General features: G+C 34.8%; 1 protein-coding gene across 1 annotated transcript; it reads right to left on the bottom strand.

Annotated features, from left to right (window-relative positions):
• Positions 1-15,885: 15,885 nt before the first annotated feature.
• LOC107823922 (WAT1-related protein At5g07050-like) lies at positions 15,886-18,643 on the bottom strand. The gene is made up of 7 exons (XM_016650635.2): positions 18,309-18,643; positions 18,132-18,194; positions 17,736-17,852; positions 17,391-17,640; positions 17,144-17,302; positions 16,484-16,635; positions 15,886-16,374 (listed from the first exon to the last, which is right to left on the bottom strand). Exons 1-7 carry the CDS (start codon positions 18,512-18,514, stop codon positions 16,128-16,130), a joined length of 1,194 nt encoding a protein of 397 aa, XP_016506121.1. The 5' UTR covers positions 18,515-18,643; the 3' UTR covers positions 15,886-16,127.
• Positions 18,644-18,896: the final 253 nt, after the last annotated feature.

Here is an 18,896-nt window from a genome sequence, read left to right as displayed (position 1 = left end):
GTTCTAGCCTAGTGAATAGTGGATGCTCTTATCTTATGTCTACTCAATTCACAAGAGATCTCGTAGTTTTGCAAAAAATGTAGTTTGAAGATGGAATAGTTTTGGATTGCAGTAAAAAGGAAGAGATATGGTTTCACTATTTATGTAGTAATGGTAGTACAAAAAAATGGAATATGCTCAAGATATACTTACTTCCTTGTTAATTTTTTTCACCCACAAAAAGACATGTTTACCACCAATTTCCAAATGTTTTTAATTTTAAGTTTTGTATACTAAAAAAATATTTACACGATCGGATTACTCTTAGATAATTTTTATGATTAATATAAATTCTTAACTTAATAAAAATAATAATTAATCTGTTACAATGTGTTTGTTTTTTTGGCTAACGTGTTACAATATGACCAAAAAGTATTAAACTTTTTGTTAAACTAATTAATAAGAAAATAGAGGATAAATTCTGACCAAAGATAATTAACTCTAGATCAAAGCGCATTGAATAGGAGAATAAGATATAGTCAAGCTCATAAATTTCTAAGACTTATAAAAGATATCGAATACAGATGACATGGTTACATTCATGATGTACTATTTCGTAATGCAAGAATAAAGGAGGAAAAGAGGGAATGCCATTAATAGTTGCGGGATCTATCTTTATTGATTCAAGAAAGATGATTACAAAGATTTGCCGCCTAGATCCGAGACTTCTCTTGTTTTTCTCTTGTAGCATTCTCTGGTTCTTTTGCCTCTTTTTCGTAAAGGAGACAACACCCTTTCTTCTTATCTTCCCCCTGTATATAGTAAGTATTCCCTTTTATCCAACGGTTCTTAGCCAGAATGCCTTAATCTTTTGATTGTACGTTGGGTCGTTCCCTTAAATTTCATGACATATGCTTTGACGTACAAGCTTTCTGATAGTTCGATCCCGGCAGTGGCCGAGATACTCGTTGTATGACGTCTTATGAATACGACTAAGGCTTAGCCGACCCCTCGCCATTCCTTTTAACGCTGATCCATGTGTGGTCAGATTTCGACCCATACAGTTAGTCCCTCCGCCTATCGAGGTCGCCTCTTGGCGAGCTCGATGGGCAGACTTTGTTGATTCGAGAAGAAGAGATCTGAATGCTTTGTGCGAGAGACGAGCACCTCATGGCAAAGTAGAGACGTGACATTTCTAGAACTGCGTCAGACCGTTACGTCAGTTTAGAATGTTATTAATGTTTCTCATGCATCATTATGGCGCAAATTTACTATGCTTTGCATCGTTTCCCGTGCCCTTTCTGTTTTCTAACTGGCAGCACTTGGTTTTCTCGCTCAGGACATTTATATCCCTATAAATAGGGTAGAATCTCTCATTTGAATGTTACACTTCTTAATCGCTCAAGAGAGAACTTTGCAACTCTTCTTCTCTAGTTTCTTAAATTTCTGTTTCAGTTAGGATTTGATGTGATCACCACTTTTTTCCATTATTATTCTCATTTCTTTTGATCAAAGAGAAAACGGCTAGTGCTTCTTCTCACCCTGATAGAGTTGTTAGTGCTCCGATGCCAGAAGATAACATACCCCTGCTCGGAGAGGGAGTGGAAATGGCGGAAGACGAGGGTTTTCTGATGATGGATGAGGTGGTTCCCTGCCCAGGGAAGGCAAGGACTGACTTTAACAGCATTGCCGGAGATGAACTGGAACTTGTTTTTTCTATGATGGATGTTGCGGCGCTCACGACGTTCAAATCCAAATGAGGGATCCCTGATCACATTGAACTGGTTTCGTCGGATCAGTACATAGTGCATATATACCGTGCGGGCTACTGTGCATTTTATGTGTATCCCTTTGTCATTGGGTACAGACTTCCCCTACCTTCCTTGGTGGTGGATTTATGCCGCTTCTATGAGGTGTGTCCGGCTCAACTCTTTCCATACGCGTACAAGCTTTTCCTTATGCTCATCAAGTACGCGGAGCTGGCCGGCCGAGGGATTTCTCTATGACATATTCTTCACCTCTTCGCCCCCCATTTTCTTAGGGGTACGATGATTCACATACGCCACCGAGGAGCCAAGAGTTTGATGGTGAAGATGGATGACAAGGTAAATCTCCGCTTTTGGGAGAGCTTCTTCTACGTCCGAACATAGGACGTCGTGTCAAACCCGGCAGGGTTTCCTGAGACGTCGAATTTTGCCCGTAGGTCTCCCTTTATTTTTATGTTATGCATTATACCTTAAGATGGTCGTCGGTCGTTTCCCTTTAATGACCTCGTTGAGGGTTTGTTTTTGTTTTCGTAGCAGAGAGAGTACCTTCTCCACTAGTTGCCGATATTTGCGAATGGGTGAGCGTGATCCTCCCCCATACGATGTGGATTCGCGAATGAGCCCCTTTCCATGAGAAATTTAGGCGCAAGCCTCTTGTTGGTGAGTCGGCTCGTCGTGGTCTGTTACTTTGTTCTTTGCTCCGTAGTTTCTTTTATCTCATCTTTTTTTTATTAAATCCTCATTAGTAGGTCGGAAAGGAGTAAAAAGGACAATGGCTCCTACGCTTGCTTTCCGCCAGCCCACTTCCTCTACCCGATTCGTTCAAAAGGAAACTACGGGTGTGAGCACCCAACGTTTGGTTGCACGGTAGACCACGTCAGTGATCGGGCCTGTTTATTTGGAGGTTGCTCTCTGGTCAGATACTCTGGTTCTAGTAGTCTGTTCAATGGGCGAGCCTTCTCGCAACAGTAGCGAAGAGGCACTGTCAAAGAGGCAAAGGTTGTCAGAGGGAGCCTTTTTGGTTGAGACGTCCTCGAGGGGTGACCCTACTTTGGCGGTATCTGGAGCTGGCGGTGACACTGACTGAGGTGTGAAGGTGACACCTATTCTAGTTGCGGAAGAGACCACCGTGGGGGGGACAGAGTTCGGGGGATGCCGCGATTGTTTCGAGCAGCCCATCGTCATCTCGGCAGAACCGTGCCCCCTCTTCGGCTAATGATAGGGGGGAAGGGCGTGGTGGTGGATGATTATGAATCTGATTTCGATATCGACCATGAGGATATGAGGATGTTTGAGGAGGGCTTTACTAGGGTCGATGTAAAGGCGGAAGGTCCTTCTCGTGTGCTCGAGATTCCAATAGAATTTAACCTTTTGGAGGACGCGGTGGAGTTGGTGCCTCAATTTGACCTTCCGTGTTCTGCCGCCGAAAGTGAGTCTCTTTGGGAGATCAATGATTCCTCTTTGTCACGAGGTGTGGCCGGGATGGCCTTGAGGGTGAGTTTCTTTTTGCCATTTTATTTATTTTGTGCTATTTTGCCTTCGCTGATTCCTCCCGTCTTTTTCTTCCCACTCCCTTTTTCTTGTAGACTTACATTTTGGAGATCTAGAGTGCTCATAGGGATGAGACTAGGGCCGAAGTCTTTCTGAAAATGGCCGCAAAGTATCATCGGTACCGCAACAAGTGCCGTGAGATGCACGTGCAGCTTAGGGCGGGCGGTAATACTCAGTCCATTAGGGAAGAGTTGGAGAAAAGGGATAAAAAACTGATACGGTCTATCCGCAGATGCAGCAATCTCGAGGAGTTACTCCATACCAAAGACGGGGAGCTCGAAATGGGCAAAGGGGTTGCCGCGGAGTGTGAAGACCTTTAGACAAAGGTGCAGTCTTTGCGGGCCGAGCTTGAACAGAACGCTACTAGACTCGCAGATTTAAGTGTTGAATGGACGGAGAAGGTGGCCGAGCTAGAAAAGAAGGTGATCGAGTTGGAGATAGCCGAGGGGGCTCGGGTGTTAGCTTTAGCGAGGGCGGTGGTGCTAGAAGACACTATCCGTGTTCTCAGGTTTGAGCAGGAATCTGAGAAGGCGACGGCCATACTTAGGGAGGCGCAGCTCGAGGAGAGGATTGGTGAACTTGATCGGGAGGCTTCGAACCTGGGAGATCGAGTTGCAGCCCTTGAGGGCAAGAAGGCACAATTATTGGCTCAGGCTACCCTTCAAGAATCCGCCTCTACTACTGTCCTTGCCGTTTGTATGAGCTATAGGTCCATGTTGATGCCCAATGAGATATATACAAGGGTTTCTTAGGAGGTGGGGAGCGTTCCTGAGACCTTTTTTGAAGATGCTCGAGCGAAGGCGTGTGAGGCTTGTATTGCTAGCAGTTACGACCCTGCGACACCGGAGGTCCGCAAAGGTGCTGAGATTAAATATGGGCTTCCTTTTGATGACAACAGTGATAGAGAGAACGACGGTGGAGATGATACCGAGTGAAATTTTTTGTTGCAGCTTTTGTACTTAGTTTTTTTGCTTGTTTTCATCTTTTTCTTTGGGGCCTGATTTTGACCTTTTGTAAGGACGGAACTGTTGTGTATGTATATATGAATAAAATAATCACTTCGCCTTCGGTTACGTACCTTTTAGATTTCTCTCTCATTTCTCTTTTTTTGAAAAAGACCTTCGAATTTCTAGGTAATGAGTCCCTGATTTTTAATTAGGAATTGGAACGAGGTCAAATTTAGTTTGCTTGATCTGAGCGAGGTCGAATCTCGTTTCATGAGTTCGAATGAAGTCACCTTTGATCTGCAAATTCGAGCGAGGTCAACTTCTGATTTGCCAATTTGGGCGAAATCAGTTTTGACTTGTATATTCGAGCAAGGTCGAATTTAATTCACCGACTTGGGCGAAATCAGTTTTGACTTGTATATTCGAGCAAGGTTGAACTTAAAGTTTCCAACTTGGGCGAAGTCAATTTTGACTTATATATTCGAGCGAGGTCGAACTTAGATTTGCCAACTTGGGTGAAGTCAATTTTGACTTATATATTCGAGCGAGGTCGAACTTATATTTTCCAACTTGGATGAAGTCACTTTTGACTTGTATATTCGAGCGAGGTCGAATTTAGATTTGCCAACTTGGGCGAAGTCAATTTTGCATGGCGAGTTTGGCGATGGCAGGGGGCCGTAAGGGTGTAAACTCGTATGAGGTCTAACTATGACCTGTTATGAGTTCGATGGGGTCGAACTTTGATTTGTTGATTCGGATGAGCGAATTTTTACTTCCACTTGGCGATGGTCGATAACCGTAAGGGTGTAAATTCGAGCGAGGTCAGAATTGTAACCCATTGTGAGTTCGAGCGAGGTCGAACTTTCCCTTTACTCGGCAATGGCTGACGGCCGTAAGGGTGTGAATTCGAGCAAGGCCGAAATTGTAACCCGTTGTGAGTTCGAGCGAGGTCGAACTTCCCTTTTACTCGGCGATGGCCGATGGCCGTAAGGGTGTGAATTCGAGCAAGGTCAAAATTGTAACTTGTTATGAGTTTGAGCAAGGTCGAACTTTGATTCACTTGGCGATGTGCGGGTTTGGTGAGATGACAAGATTTGCATGTTGTATTACTTTTGTTGGATAACATTACTCATTTCTGCATTGTTTATGTGTGTGTCGGGGTGAGTCTCGGTTTATTTAATTTTATTTTCATTGGAGAGTATTGCGCGTCGGGGTGAGTCCAGATTTGTTTGCTTTTTCGTTCATTGGGGAGTACTGTGCGTCGGGGTGAGTCCCAATTTATCTAGTACCTTCGTTACTTGGCCTGGAGAGGTTGTTGATGGGATGGGCGGTGTACTTATTGCTTGGGCTACTAGGCACCCCAGGACCATTAATTCAAATAAAGTTCAAACGTGATTCGTAGTGTCTAGTCGGCTGAATTGGCATAGGATTGTCATGGTGAGCATATGTGCAAGCTTTTCGAGTTCTACCTGTGTTGGAGGGGCCTCACATTCCATGGGCTCACTACTCAGTCCTAGGTTATGGAGATTGTTTCTTAATAATGTCGGCATGTTCTGAGCCGTTTCTGTTATTTGTAATATGGTATGGCGTGGAGGGTTTTGCTTGACCGTCGCCTGCGAGATGATATGGTGCGGAACGTTTTCCTGGTGTTTGGTGGCATTTGTTTCTTGTTCGTGCACCTGTGAGAACGCTCGTGTTCCTATCCCAAATGTGGGAAAGAAAAATAATAAGTTAAGACTCAATACGAAATTTCCCGTTACCTTGACCTATCAAGTCAGCGAGGGAAGAAGGACATTGTAGGACATGTTTCATCCCGTACTCGAATGGCGGTTTCAGATTTGGCAGCCTCGTCCTTGGTTTTGCTGTTAGTCGCGTTTAGGCTTCTTATGGGTTGAACTTACCTTGCCCGTCAGGATCTCGAGCTTGGGTCCCGGTCCGATCCCGTCCGATGTGTGCAAAAATAAGGGCAACACAAGCTATACTCCATACATAAATTACTCACTATGCATACGGGTACAAAGATGAGGCAGGATAAGTCGGTTAGTTCAACGAATCACACAGTAGGCTATCGCCCTTCTCTAAGAGGTGGAAGTATAGATCGATATATAACTTTAATGTAGCAAATAGGATTGCGAACGTGATAAGTGCGTAGTGGCCGTAATCCTACTTTGAGCACTCGTACGATGTGACAAACCCCTCGCTACATCGAGACGCGGATTTTGTTTGGATATCAGACATAATTTCGATTTCATGCAAAGATCTAACCTTGACTGGTTTGGTTATTTCTAAAGCTTGTCTACCACTTTTTTGAGTTAGTGTTTATAAAGAGATGGTGAGGCTATGACAACCAGGAAGTGATACTTTGGCTGGTTTTAGATCTAGAGAAAACTAAAATTTTAGCTAAGAAATCCCCACAGACGGCGCCAAATTGTTTGACCAAAAAGTATTTAGCTTTTTGTTAAACTAATTAATAAGAAAATAGAGGATAAATCCTAGTCAAGGATAATTAACTCTAGATCAAAGCGTATTGAATAGGAGAATAAGATATAGTCAAGCTCATGAACTTCTAAGACTTATAAAAGTTATCGAATATAGATGACATGCTTACATTCATGATGCATTGTTCCGTAATGCAAGAATAAAGGAGAAAAAAAGGGAATGCCATTATTAGTTGCGGAATCTATCTTTATTGAATTAAGAAAGATGACTACAAAGATTTGCCGCCTAGATCCGAGACTTCTCTTGTTTTTCTCCTGTAGCATTCTCCTGTTCTTCTGCCTTTTTCGTGAAGGAGACAACCCCCTTTCTTATTATCTTCCCCCTATATATATAGTAAGTATTCCCTTCTATCCAATGATTCTTAGCCAGAATGCCTTAATCTATTGATTGTACGTTGGGTCGTTCCCCTTAAATGTCACGACATATACTTCGTCGTACAAGCTTTCTGATAGTTCGATCCCGGCAGCGGACGAGATACTTGTCGTTATGACGTCTTATGAATACGACCACAGCTTAGTCGATCCCTCTCCATTCTTTTTAATGTTGATCCATGTGTGATCAGATTTCGACCCATACAATTCCCACGATAAAGAGAGTAGTTGTAACTTATACATTACATTCTCACAAATTCTAATGACTACAAATAAGAAAGGAAAAATACTATGTTAATCCTTTCTCTTTTTCCATCATTCAATTATAATAGTTGTGTTAATGATTTTCTTGTTATTTAGAAGTCCCATTCAAAATCAAAGGTAGCATAACATTTTACTAATTATTTGGGGGTGATAGAAACTAAGGTTACACCAAATTATATAGAGAATCAGGTTCTCTATTAGTTCCCACAGAACACACGCACGCAGTAGTAAATAAATGACACAGTGAATTTTTACGTGGAAAGCTCTCAGACCACGGGACTAAAAATTACGACCTACCGTTGTAGGATTTCAACTTCATTACTGAGCAAACTTCAGATTACAATCTATTGTAACCTAGGAATTAACCTCTTAATCCCTCACTAACTTTTAACAACTCTATTACAAGCCTCTTTGTAATAACTCTGTCACAAAGCTTACAACTCGACTAACTCTAGCCAAGAACAAACACAAGGTTTATGATTTTACAAAAAAATTCCTACAAAATGCCTCTAACTAAGCTAAGTAGGAATTACATGGAAAGTACTTTAACAAATGTGCAACACAACTAAGGATATGTAATGACTCAATACAGAAAATTGGTCCTTCGTTATGTTGTTCTTTGTTCTTGATACCCTTGAGAATCACTTGCAGAATTGACACCCACTTAGAGAATGCTTGATCGATTTTTGAATGTGCAAGTATGTTGTTTTGCCTTTGCTTCAATGTTAATATTACATAGGCGACGTCACTTGAATGATGCAAGCATGTTTGGTACAAGTGTATTCCCTCTGTTGTTTCTTTGATTCTGAAGTGTTGAACCACGTCCCCGACTTGAGACTTGTTATTTTAAGTACTTGAGGATGTGTAACAAATTTCTTATCAAGTTCTTATCATTAAATTTGTTAGATCATCAAAACATAACAAGGATGCATATAACCTGTCATGGGCTCTAACGGAAAAGTCAAAAATATTTTTACCTACCACCACATTTATCCATTTGTCTTTCGCAATTTGCAAATTCCGTTTAGCAAAATCTTGTCTTTTTGAAAACTTTTCTGTCACCAAAGAGACATAATTTTGTCTTCTTATGTTATTTGCAAACAAATGGACATCTCGAAATATAAAAAGCAAAACTTTTACAAAAAATACGATAAAAGACGTCTCACGTCTCTGTAATCAAATTCAAAATCTTGAGATGAATATGTCGTTATATCACATTGTGTATCTCTGTTAAGGTTCTTGAATTACTTTTGTTTTTAAATCACCATTGAATTAGTTAAGCAATTTGGATGAGCTCTGCTGAAAAAAGGGGGTAATGATTGACAAGAAAGAAACGACAAATATTAGAGAGATCGTGGGGTGATTTCACAAGAGATTGTTTATTAGCTTTTGTAAAGAACGTTGTAGCATTGCACATCGCTTTTGATGTAATCAGAGATAGCACTAACCTTCAAATATTGGGACTAATTAATAACCAGCGGCTGATCTATAACATAAGTTATGATTTTGGTAAAACTTAATAACTTTGACATTGATTCTGCACTTGTGTTATGAAGTTTGTTTAATATGTATAAATAATCTATTTGGAATTCAGTAAATTATTAGTATATTTTAATTTTCAGAATTTATAAACTTAAAATTTTGAATATATTTACCCTAATATCAGGTGTTGGAGGTATGTTAAATTTTTGTAGAGTATAGCATACACTAAAAAACTTAAAAATTCAATTTAAAATAGAGCTCAAGACTCGAACTTAAACCTCTAATTAAGAGTCTATCTATTCCACTACGACCCTAATTGGTTTTTGCCAACTTCCTTTAGTAGTGCCTTCTGAAAGGTATCTAATAAAAATATACAATCTTCTAGATGGCGGATCCAAATATAGCTCATAAATTTTTTAGATTAAACTACAATATAATTCTTCGCTACGTACTCAAAGATTAGCATATATTCACCTGTTTTTATCCTCTCTCTTTAGTTTTCTTTTTCATGAAAAGACAGTTTCATATATTGAAAACTTTTCCCTTATCCATGTTTCAACAAGTGAAGCTAATATAGCAGCATGAAAACTAAAAAGCTTGAAATATTCCAAAATATTTCCATTCAGAAAAACGAAAAACAGAATATCTCGCAAAGCTCTTAAAACCCTTATCAAGAATGTGATAAAAGAGAATCCATAGAAATGTTTTTTCGAAAAGGGAGTTTAACCCAACACATCATTTTTCATACGAAAAAAAAAAAGATTACGTAAAAATTACTAAAAATTCGAAAAATATTGAGTTTCGAGCCAATAATTCAAAAAATTTAATAGGTTTGAATGGTAGAAGTTTAAAATACAAATTCATCAAGTTTAAATCCTGAATCCGATTGTGATAATAGTCAGCGGTTTACAATTGATATTTAGCTACACGCATATTTATCTGATAAGTCATATAATTAAAGAATAGAAAACAGAATATAATATAAGAGAATATTTATATATTATGATTGGCATTCTGTTGTCCATCGTCTCAGCAGCCAAACAGGTTTGAATTATTTTCACATTCCTTGTCGAGTGACGTTTTATCATAAAACTTGATTATGAGATCAGGAACTTAAAAGTAGAAAATAGAACACTAATTTAATACAACATGTGCAAGTGAATCAATAAACAACTAATTGTCTTTTCTTTTCTCTCTCTTCTCTTCTTTCTGTATATATTATTTTTGGATTAGAATCTAATGCTTGATATTATTCTTTGAGCTCAAACTAATCGAAAAAAAAAAAAAAAAGATCCCTAGAATGAGAATAAAATTTCGTTTCTATCAATCTTAAAAATTGTATGGGGACAAATTGAGGACTAGTTTAATCTTGATCATGACATGGATAATGTTTTTTTTGTTTCCCATCCGGTGTCCGGTAACCGCATTAGAGCCCGACTATATTCGGATTCGCGCCAGGTAGAGCCCCATTCGGGGGTAGCACTCCCTAACAAGGATTTTTCAATACCCAGGGCTCGAACTCGAGACCTCTGGTTAAGGGAGGAACAACCTCATCCATTGCACAACATCCTTTGCTTGGTTCCAATTAATGGCAGAAAAGAATTAATTATATCAAATATATAATTCAAGAATTATCGTTATTCATCACTTTGAATAATATGACATAATCAAAGGCATCAAATGCTTATTGCTGATATTGTTGTGAAGTAACGTAAAAGTTTATATAAATCGTTCGATTTTACCTGTATTAAGTAACTCAATTTTTTAACTGTTTTCCTAGAATAAATTCATTCTCACCTTATGACAAAAAGAGGTTGTAATAGACAACTTAATCGGTTAATTCGTATAATATCTATATTATATTAAAAAGAGAGTAGTATTCATTGTGGTTAAGCCAAGTGACAAGCTAAAATGAAGCCACTTGGCAATTTTAAGACAATATCTATAATTACAAAGTATAAATGAAAACATAATTAATGAAAGTAGTTGAATGAATCTTATACATAATTTAGATAGATCTTAGACAAATTTAATCTATTATCTATATTTATATTTATATGTATATTTATATCCATATCTACTATATTTAGATCATATAATGATCTACTCATAGATTTTCTTCTATATTAGCTAGAAATATGGAGGTAAAAAGTTAATTTAAAAACTATAGTAGAGAAAAATAAAAAATATAGAAAGACGTAAACTCTGATAACGTAGGACTATCTATACTTTGGAGTAAGTTAAAATATAAAATAAAACAAAAATTTACTTAAGATATTATAGATTTATTGACTTAAAAAAATAAAAAAATTCAAGCAACAAAATAAGATCTTACATAAAATATACAAATTATATACAATGTAAAAAAATTAAATAATCAGTAAAATATATTTTAATAACAAGAATAATAAAGTCATATTAATATTGACAAATCGGGCAAAATGGATATTTTATACATAAATAAATATTTCTTATATGATTAAATAAATTGAACTTAAGAAGAACAAATCTTAACCACTCAGATAAAATTTAAAAATATTTACAAAATCTAATAAGAATTAGGGCAAAACAAATTTGATCAAATTTAACTTAAATGTATAAATCAACTAATAATGACTTCTATTTTCATTGTAAATAGATTTCAAAACTTTCTAAAAATAAGAATTTCTATTTTAGAATTACTAACCACATGATCCTTTTTCTTCCATTTCATATATATATATTAAGTAGAAATAAATGATAGTGGAAACATTGTTGTAAACATTTGAGATAAGATTTTGTTTATAAAGAAATATGATAAGAAATTGAGCCACATGACAATATAATAATATTAAGTATTGAATAATATAATAAAAATTTAATAAGAATTAAGGCAAAACAAATTTGATCAAATTTAACTTAAAGGTATGAATCAACTAATATTGACTTCTATTTTCATTGTAAATAGATTCCAGAACTTTCTAAAAATAAGAATTTGTATTTTAGAATTACTAACCACATGATCCCTTTTCTTCCATTTCATATATATTTTCTTTTTAGAAATATTATGTAGAAATAAATGATAGTGGAACCATTGTTGTAAACATTTGAGATAAGTTTTTGTTTATAAAGAAATATGATAAGAAATTGAGCCACATGACAATATACTAATATTAAGTATTGAATAATATAATAGAAAATTTAAGGAACAAATAGAGGAAAAATTATCAAAAATTTCATCATACAAAAGAAAAAGAATAAAACTTATTGAAATTTGAGGTGATAAAATTTTGCTTAAGTATAATAAGAAATAGTATGCATGTGCATAAAGCCACATAACTAAAGTTTATAGATAAAAAAAATTAAATAATAAATAATATAAATAAATTAGAGATCATGTAAGGATATTTATACTAAGAATTACTTAAAAAAAATAAAACAATGCAAGTATACAAACTCAAAAATATTATTAATAAATTTAAGTAAGTTAAAATTTTCAAACAATAGTTTAAAAATAAAATAAATATTTAATTTAATATAAAAATTATATATCTATCTATATTATATTAAAAAATACCAGTGGATAAGAATAGTAAATAAATGTAAAGTTAATAAAAAAAATAACATGAAAATGTGATAATATTACATATTAGATGACATTATAGCAGAAATAAGAAAAATAATTAAAATTTTAAAAAATTATATTAAAAATAAAAAGAAAAAACTATTTAAACTTGAGATTAGAAAGTTCTTAAAGTTATGATAAGAACACTTAAAATATGGATATGACCACAAAATTGAAGTCTTGCTAGATAAAGAAAAACAAAAATTTGATACCAAATTAAATATTTAAACATATTAAGTAAATATCTCATGTAGGTAATTTTATTAATAAAAATTAAAAGTTAAATTTGTATCTTGAAACTAAAAGAGAAAGAAAATTTTATTGCACATAATACAAAAATAATTATAAGAAATTCAATAGGTTTGAAACGTTATAAAGGAACTTATGTATTAATTTTAAACTAATTCAAAGTAATAGTTTAAAATAAGACGTGATATTATTGAGTTTGGGTCAAATATTTGTGTAAAAGCTAATTAAATTTTTTTAGTAGGGAAGAGAATGTATAAAGAGGAAAATAGAGATAGTGCAATGATACTTATATTATAAATTTATTTAAAAAATATATAAATTAAATTATTAAATAATAGTAAAAAAATATTATTGATAGATTTGCATGATGAAAGAGTTCTTAGTAAGAGGATGATAGTATAAATACATTAAATTTTAAGAATAAAAGTTTACATTTATTGATGATTATTAATAGGGTAATAAGTAAGACATTAAGTTAATTTATAAGCTAATAAATATTCACATTAAAGTATAACAATATTAAGTAATAAATATTGCAATAACTATAAGCAAAGAACAAAAAAAAAAGAGAAAAATTATGTCTAAAAATGTAGAAGGATAAGACTTATTTTTATTTATAATTGCATATAGAAGGTTTAATTTTAAGATTATTTGTACATAATTTAAATAATCCAAATCATAATTTGATATGGTTTATACCGCGCATCGCGGGTACTAAAATTAATTTTACTTAAAAAAAGATATTTTGGATCACTAAACTCTTGTTATTGTTATGTGTAAAGTCGAGATATTTGTCGTACCCAACATCAAAAGACTTAATAATACCCGAGCATATGCAACATCAACAATTTTTTTTGTATCTAAACCAAGTGGATACTACTTTTTCTTATTCTTATTCTGTTTACACTAATTTTTTATTTTTTATTTTTAAGAGGTGGTATTCTCCCTAACAGCTTAACATAAGCAAATTGATTTTTTTGTTAGTGTTGTCGATGGATGTTGGAATCTTAATATTTCGAGATCTGTTCCAGTTGAGTTCTTAATTGAAATATTATATCCAGTCACCACGTGAGAAGCAAGTGACATTTAGCTTCCAAAGTCTTGATCAAATTAATATTAATTAATTAATTAATCATGCACAAGGAATTACTTAAGATGCTAAGTTCTGCCAGGTACAAACTATGCCAAGTACTTAGTGGGCGTTTGGACATAGGTGAAAATGGTATTTGAAAATTAAAGTTGTGTTTGGTTCAAGTGAAAATCGAAAATTCCATGGCCAAAATTTCAAAAAAAGTGAAAAGAAAATTTAAAAAAAAAAAAGAATCTTTTTATGATCAAACGAGTCCTTAATTTGGTGAAACCCCGTAAAGTACAAGGATGCAGGATATAAAAAATTCAAAATGGAACAAGTAAATATGTCAATTAGGTTATTCAGCCTATTAATTTTTGGACTATACGTTTAGACTTGACATAAATATATATTACAAATAATAAATCTCCGATTGAAATACTATATACAATTTGACTCGAAAAAACAGTAAATATATCTGAATTCCGCGTTGATTAGTTGGCGGTGCTCTACAGCTCTTATAACAGTGTAAAAAGCTTAAAGCTCCATATATATGCTTACCCCCACTTACCATATCTACTGTGGCATACACTTATTCTTGAGTTGCCAAACATAATAAAGAGACAAAGAAAAGGAATATATTTAGAGTTAAAATCCATTTTCGTTTGCCATTCAAGTCGGTAATTGTAATGATATCAATTTGTCTTTTATTATAATCTGCAACTTGTTTAAAGGTAGACAACTTTATCGCCAACTCGATCTTTTTTAAATCGTCATCTATCTGTTGCTACTTACTGTTTGAAGTGGCAATCACAATTGAAAAACGCCATTCATTATAACTATTTTGAGAACATACAAATGCTCGGTAATTGGGATGGTTGAACTATTAAAGTTGTATGGGTTAAAATCTGTCCACACGTGGATTAATACTAAAAGGAATGGTGAAGGGTCGACTCAGTCGTGGTCGTACTCACAAGGCATAACAACGACAAGCATCTCGGCCATTGCCGAGATCGAGCCATCACCAAGCCTGTACCGCAAAACTTGTGTCGTAATGCTTGAGGGGAACAATGAAAAGTATAATCAAGAAAGGATATTCTGGTTAAAGACCGTTGGACAAAGGGAAACGTTGGTAGTATAAATGGAAGATAAGAAGGCAAGAAAAGGGAACTGATTCCCTCAAGAGAAAAAGGGAGCAGAAGAACAGGAGGAGACCTCCAACAACAAAGCAAAAGCCTAGATTTTAGTTGCAAACCTTTGTAATCATCATCGCTGAATCAATAAAGATAGTTCTCATAGTTGTCAATGGTATTCCATCCTTCCTTCTTTGCTCTTACAAGTATGGAACAATGTATCAAAGATGTAAGCTTATCATTTATGTTTGATGTCTTTCTATAACTTTAAGAAGAGCTGTATAAGCTCGACTTCATTCGATTCTCGTGTTCACTATGCTTAGATCTAGAGTTAATTATGTTTGGCTAAGATTTATCCTCCATTTTCTTCATTAATTAGTTTAACAAAAAGCTGAGCATTTTTTTGTCAAACAAAAGTGGTTTCACGAGAGATTAGATAGACAACAACAGTATTTTACCCAATTTCACGAGTAGGGTCTGAGGGGATGAGGTATACACATATCTCCTCTATCTTGCGTGAGGTAGAAAAATTGTTTCTGATAGACTATCCGCTCAAGAAAAGAGTTTTCAAAATCAATGAAAAATATAAAATAAAATAAAAAAGAAAAAAACTAAGATGAAAATACTAAAAAAACAAAAGAAAAGTAATGACAGCAAAATAGTAACGATACCAAAGTAAAAGAAATATCAGTGATAATACAATTGAAGAATAAAGAACAATTGACATAGTTCATTAATATTTCTATTCACTTGTTTAAATTTTTGTTAAAACTACAAATATTTTATCAACTTAGTATTCGAATCCGAACTTGAATAAATCAGGCGTCTGAATCATAACCCATTCCGTCAAGTCTGCTGTGGTTTGCCAAGAGAAATAATATGGCATCCAATGGTCCATACAGACGTAAAGTTAAAATAAAAGAATTTGACATAATAATTCCAGTAAATAGATGTAAACCTTGCCATAATAATTCAATATTCTCCAGAAAAAGTAGTTAGTAATTGGTAGTAAGACTACATTTTCCCATCAAATACTCTGGAATTAGTATAAAGATAACGCCGAAAAATTACATAGCACCTCCATTATTTACCCGGCCCATAACAGAAAAGGGGAATAAAGCAAAATACCCTCTTCTAATTCTTCCTTAAACCACCTCATAAACTCTGTTTTTATTGTGTTTTTTTTTTCGTCTTTCTTTTTTCACAACTTAACTCAAGCTTTTGGTGCTTCCTTAGCCAACATTGGAGGCTGTGACATTGGAACACTAATCGCTACTGCACTGCTTTGCATTTCTATGTCATTTACTTCTCTATCTTCTAACCTCATCATTTGGTTGTTCTCTGTAATTCCTTTCACTGGTTCAGGAATTGCAGCCTCAATTTCTTTCTCCTTGTATTCCTTGTATTTTCCCCATAAAACTGAGTATAGTCCAGCCACAATTAGCACTGCTCCTAGCACACTGAAACCCAAAAATATAAAACATGTCATTCCTTTTAGAACAGACTGAAAAATAAATACGGACATGTAAAATGGACCAGAGAGAGTATGACATAGAAAGTTAAACTTACCCTCCAAGATAGATTTTTTCAGCAAGAATGAAAGAGCCCATAATAGCAACAATGATCATCATCAAGGGACTGAAAGCAGTGACAAAGACAGGTCCTCTTTTCTCCATTACAAGACCTTGAACATAGTATGCAAGACTTGATGATACAATACCCTGAAATTTGGTAAAACAATATCCATAATTATATTTTGTCATTCTCAATGGTTGTTGGTTTTAGGATGAGAAGGGGCAGAGACACATGATCCGAAGGAGGTTCAATTGAATCGCCTTTGTCGAATGGTTATACTGTCCAAATAGGGTTAAGACAATTCTTCTATATATATATATATATATATGAATTGTTGAATTCCCTTGACATAAGAGAATATTCTAGTGAAGTGGCAAGGTGGCTCTACTACTAAGGTGTAATATTCTTGCAATTTTTTGAATCCCTTATTTACGGAAAGGGGATTCTTGGAGCAACAGTAAAGTTGTCTCCGTGTCCTATAGGTCATGGGGTCGACTCATGGATTCAATGTTTGCATCAGAGCAGGCTGTCTACATCACACGTCTTGGGATGAGGGTCCTTCGAACCCTGCGTGAAAGCGGGATACTTCGTGTACCGAGATGTCCTTTTTATTAGAATTTATACGAGGGATGAGGAATAAAGAAAGGAACATACAGCATAGGCAGCAGCAAGAAGATTCATGTCAAAACCAATAGCCCAAGCAGAAGCTTTATGTTCCATCACTAAGGTGACAGCAATTGATTGCAGAGTTCCCATAAAGCAAACAAGTGCAGTTAGAGAAAGTGGAGCAGTGTATTTCCTCATTGTAACATTCTGTCACAAAACATCAGACAAAAATACATTAACAACAACTATTCCACAACTATTTAAAAATAATAATTAGTGTATATATATTACATACCTGAAGTATAAAGAAAGAAGCCCATGCAAAAGTGGCAAGAATTAGAAGGATTGAACCTTTAAGCCAATCTTTATCAGTAGGTTCATTGGATTCAGGAACATTAGAAGTATTTGTATGGATATTATTTGACCAAACCAAATTAATAACATGTCCTTTGTACAATGTCATCAACATGGCTCCAGCCACTGTCACTATAGTACCCACAACTTTTGCTTGGCATCTCAACTTCTTTATATGCACCTTCTCCATTCTGAATTCATTCTTTGTTTATTAGTTCAAAATTTTGGAAAAAGAGTAGAATAATAATTAAGAAATATTAAATTGAAGATATTTGTATATATGTACCTGCAGAGGACAGCCATGACAAATGTCATTGCAGGAAGCATGTTGCTCATGGCACATGAGAATGTTGGAGATGTAAACTTAAGTCCCATATAGTAGAAGTTTTGATCAATCACTGGCCTGATTGAATCAAATCATAGGTTTAAATTTTTTTAAATAAGTAAAAAAAAGATTTAAGCTATATAAACTAATCGTTTAAGATTTCTTTCCGTTATCAGTATAGTTTAACATGCGATAACACATTAATTATCATTTTTATCATGTTATCAGTAACTACTTTGGAAGTGACTTGATCGTATAAATATATTGTTTATTCAAGTCAGTGTATAAAACTTAAACTTATGTAGAAAATCTGAGATTTGAGTTTCATAAATAGGACATAGAGAGAGAGACACTCACCCTAGAAGGCCCAATACAAAAATTTGCAAGAACATCATGAAAGTCATCTTTGGTCTGAGTTTTCTGTACAAAACAAAGAAAATTTAAAGACTTAGCATTATTTTCATTTTACAGCAAGATAAATCAAGAATGGTAATAGAAGTTTTAACTATTTTCTTGTGGGCAATTATATTATACCTTTCAAGAACAAGAGCAAAAGGAGCAATAGCTGCAGTAGCAAAGGCATGTCTATAAACAACCAAAACATAATGACTCATTCCTCCATTAAGGGAAACTTTAGTAATAACATTCATTCCTGCATAACCAAATTGCAATGAGATCATTGCTATATAAGGCTTTGCCCTTTGGAAAAAACTACTTAAACATCCTGCTTTGTTCTCCATCTTTGTTTTGTTATGTTTTCTTTCAGCTAAATATATATATATTGTATTCTCAAAGAGAGGAGAATTAAGAAGAATTCAAAGGAGAACACTTGAAGTACTCTTAGAGGATCTTGTGTTTTTCCTAAGGAAATGAAGTGAGACCAATTGCCTATTTATAGACAACATTGGCAAAGGCCTAAGGCAGAACAAAAGGCCAAGGGCATTTCTGTTATCCAAATAGTGGAATAGAATAAATATATAAATAATTAAATAAATACGCATGTGAGAATCTATAAGTGTAATTTGCACTCTCCCTCACGTCTCATATATTCATTAGTTTGCTGTAAATACTAGGAGGCCGGGAGTATATACAGTTTTACCTTATATATAAATCCATAGAATT

This window comes from Nicotiana tabacum, chromosome 5 (genome assembly GCF_000715075.1).
Source record: "Nicotiana tabacum cultivar K326 chromosome 5, ASM71507v2, whole genome shotgun sequence".
NCBI classification, from domain to species: Eukaryota; Viridiplantae; Streptophyta; class Magnoliopsida; order Solanales; family Solanaceae; genus Nicotiana; species Nicotiana tabacum.
The sequence above is the reverse complement of the archived record's forward strand: the minus strand, read 5'-3'. Positions and strand labels throughout refer to the sequence as shown.

Coding starts and splice junctions, on each gene's coding strand:
- LOC107823922 (XM_016650635.2), bottom strand. CDS start 18,514: ATGGAGAACAAAGCAGGATGTTTAAGTAGTTTTTTCCAAAGGGCAAAG. Junction 18,195..18,308: donor TTTGCTCTTGTTCTTGAAAG/GTATAATATAAT, acceptor TGTTTTGTACAG/AAAACTCAGACCAAAGATGA. Junction 17,303..17,390: donor CTTCTTTCTTTATACTTCAG/GTATGTAATATA, acceptor GTTTTGTGACAG/AATGTTACAATGAGGAAATA.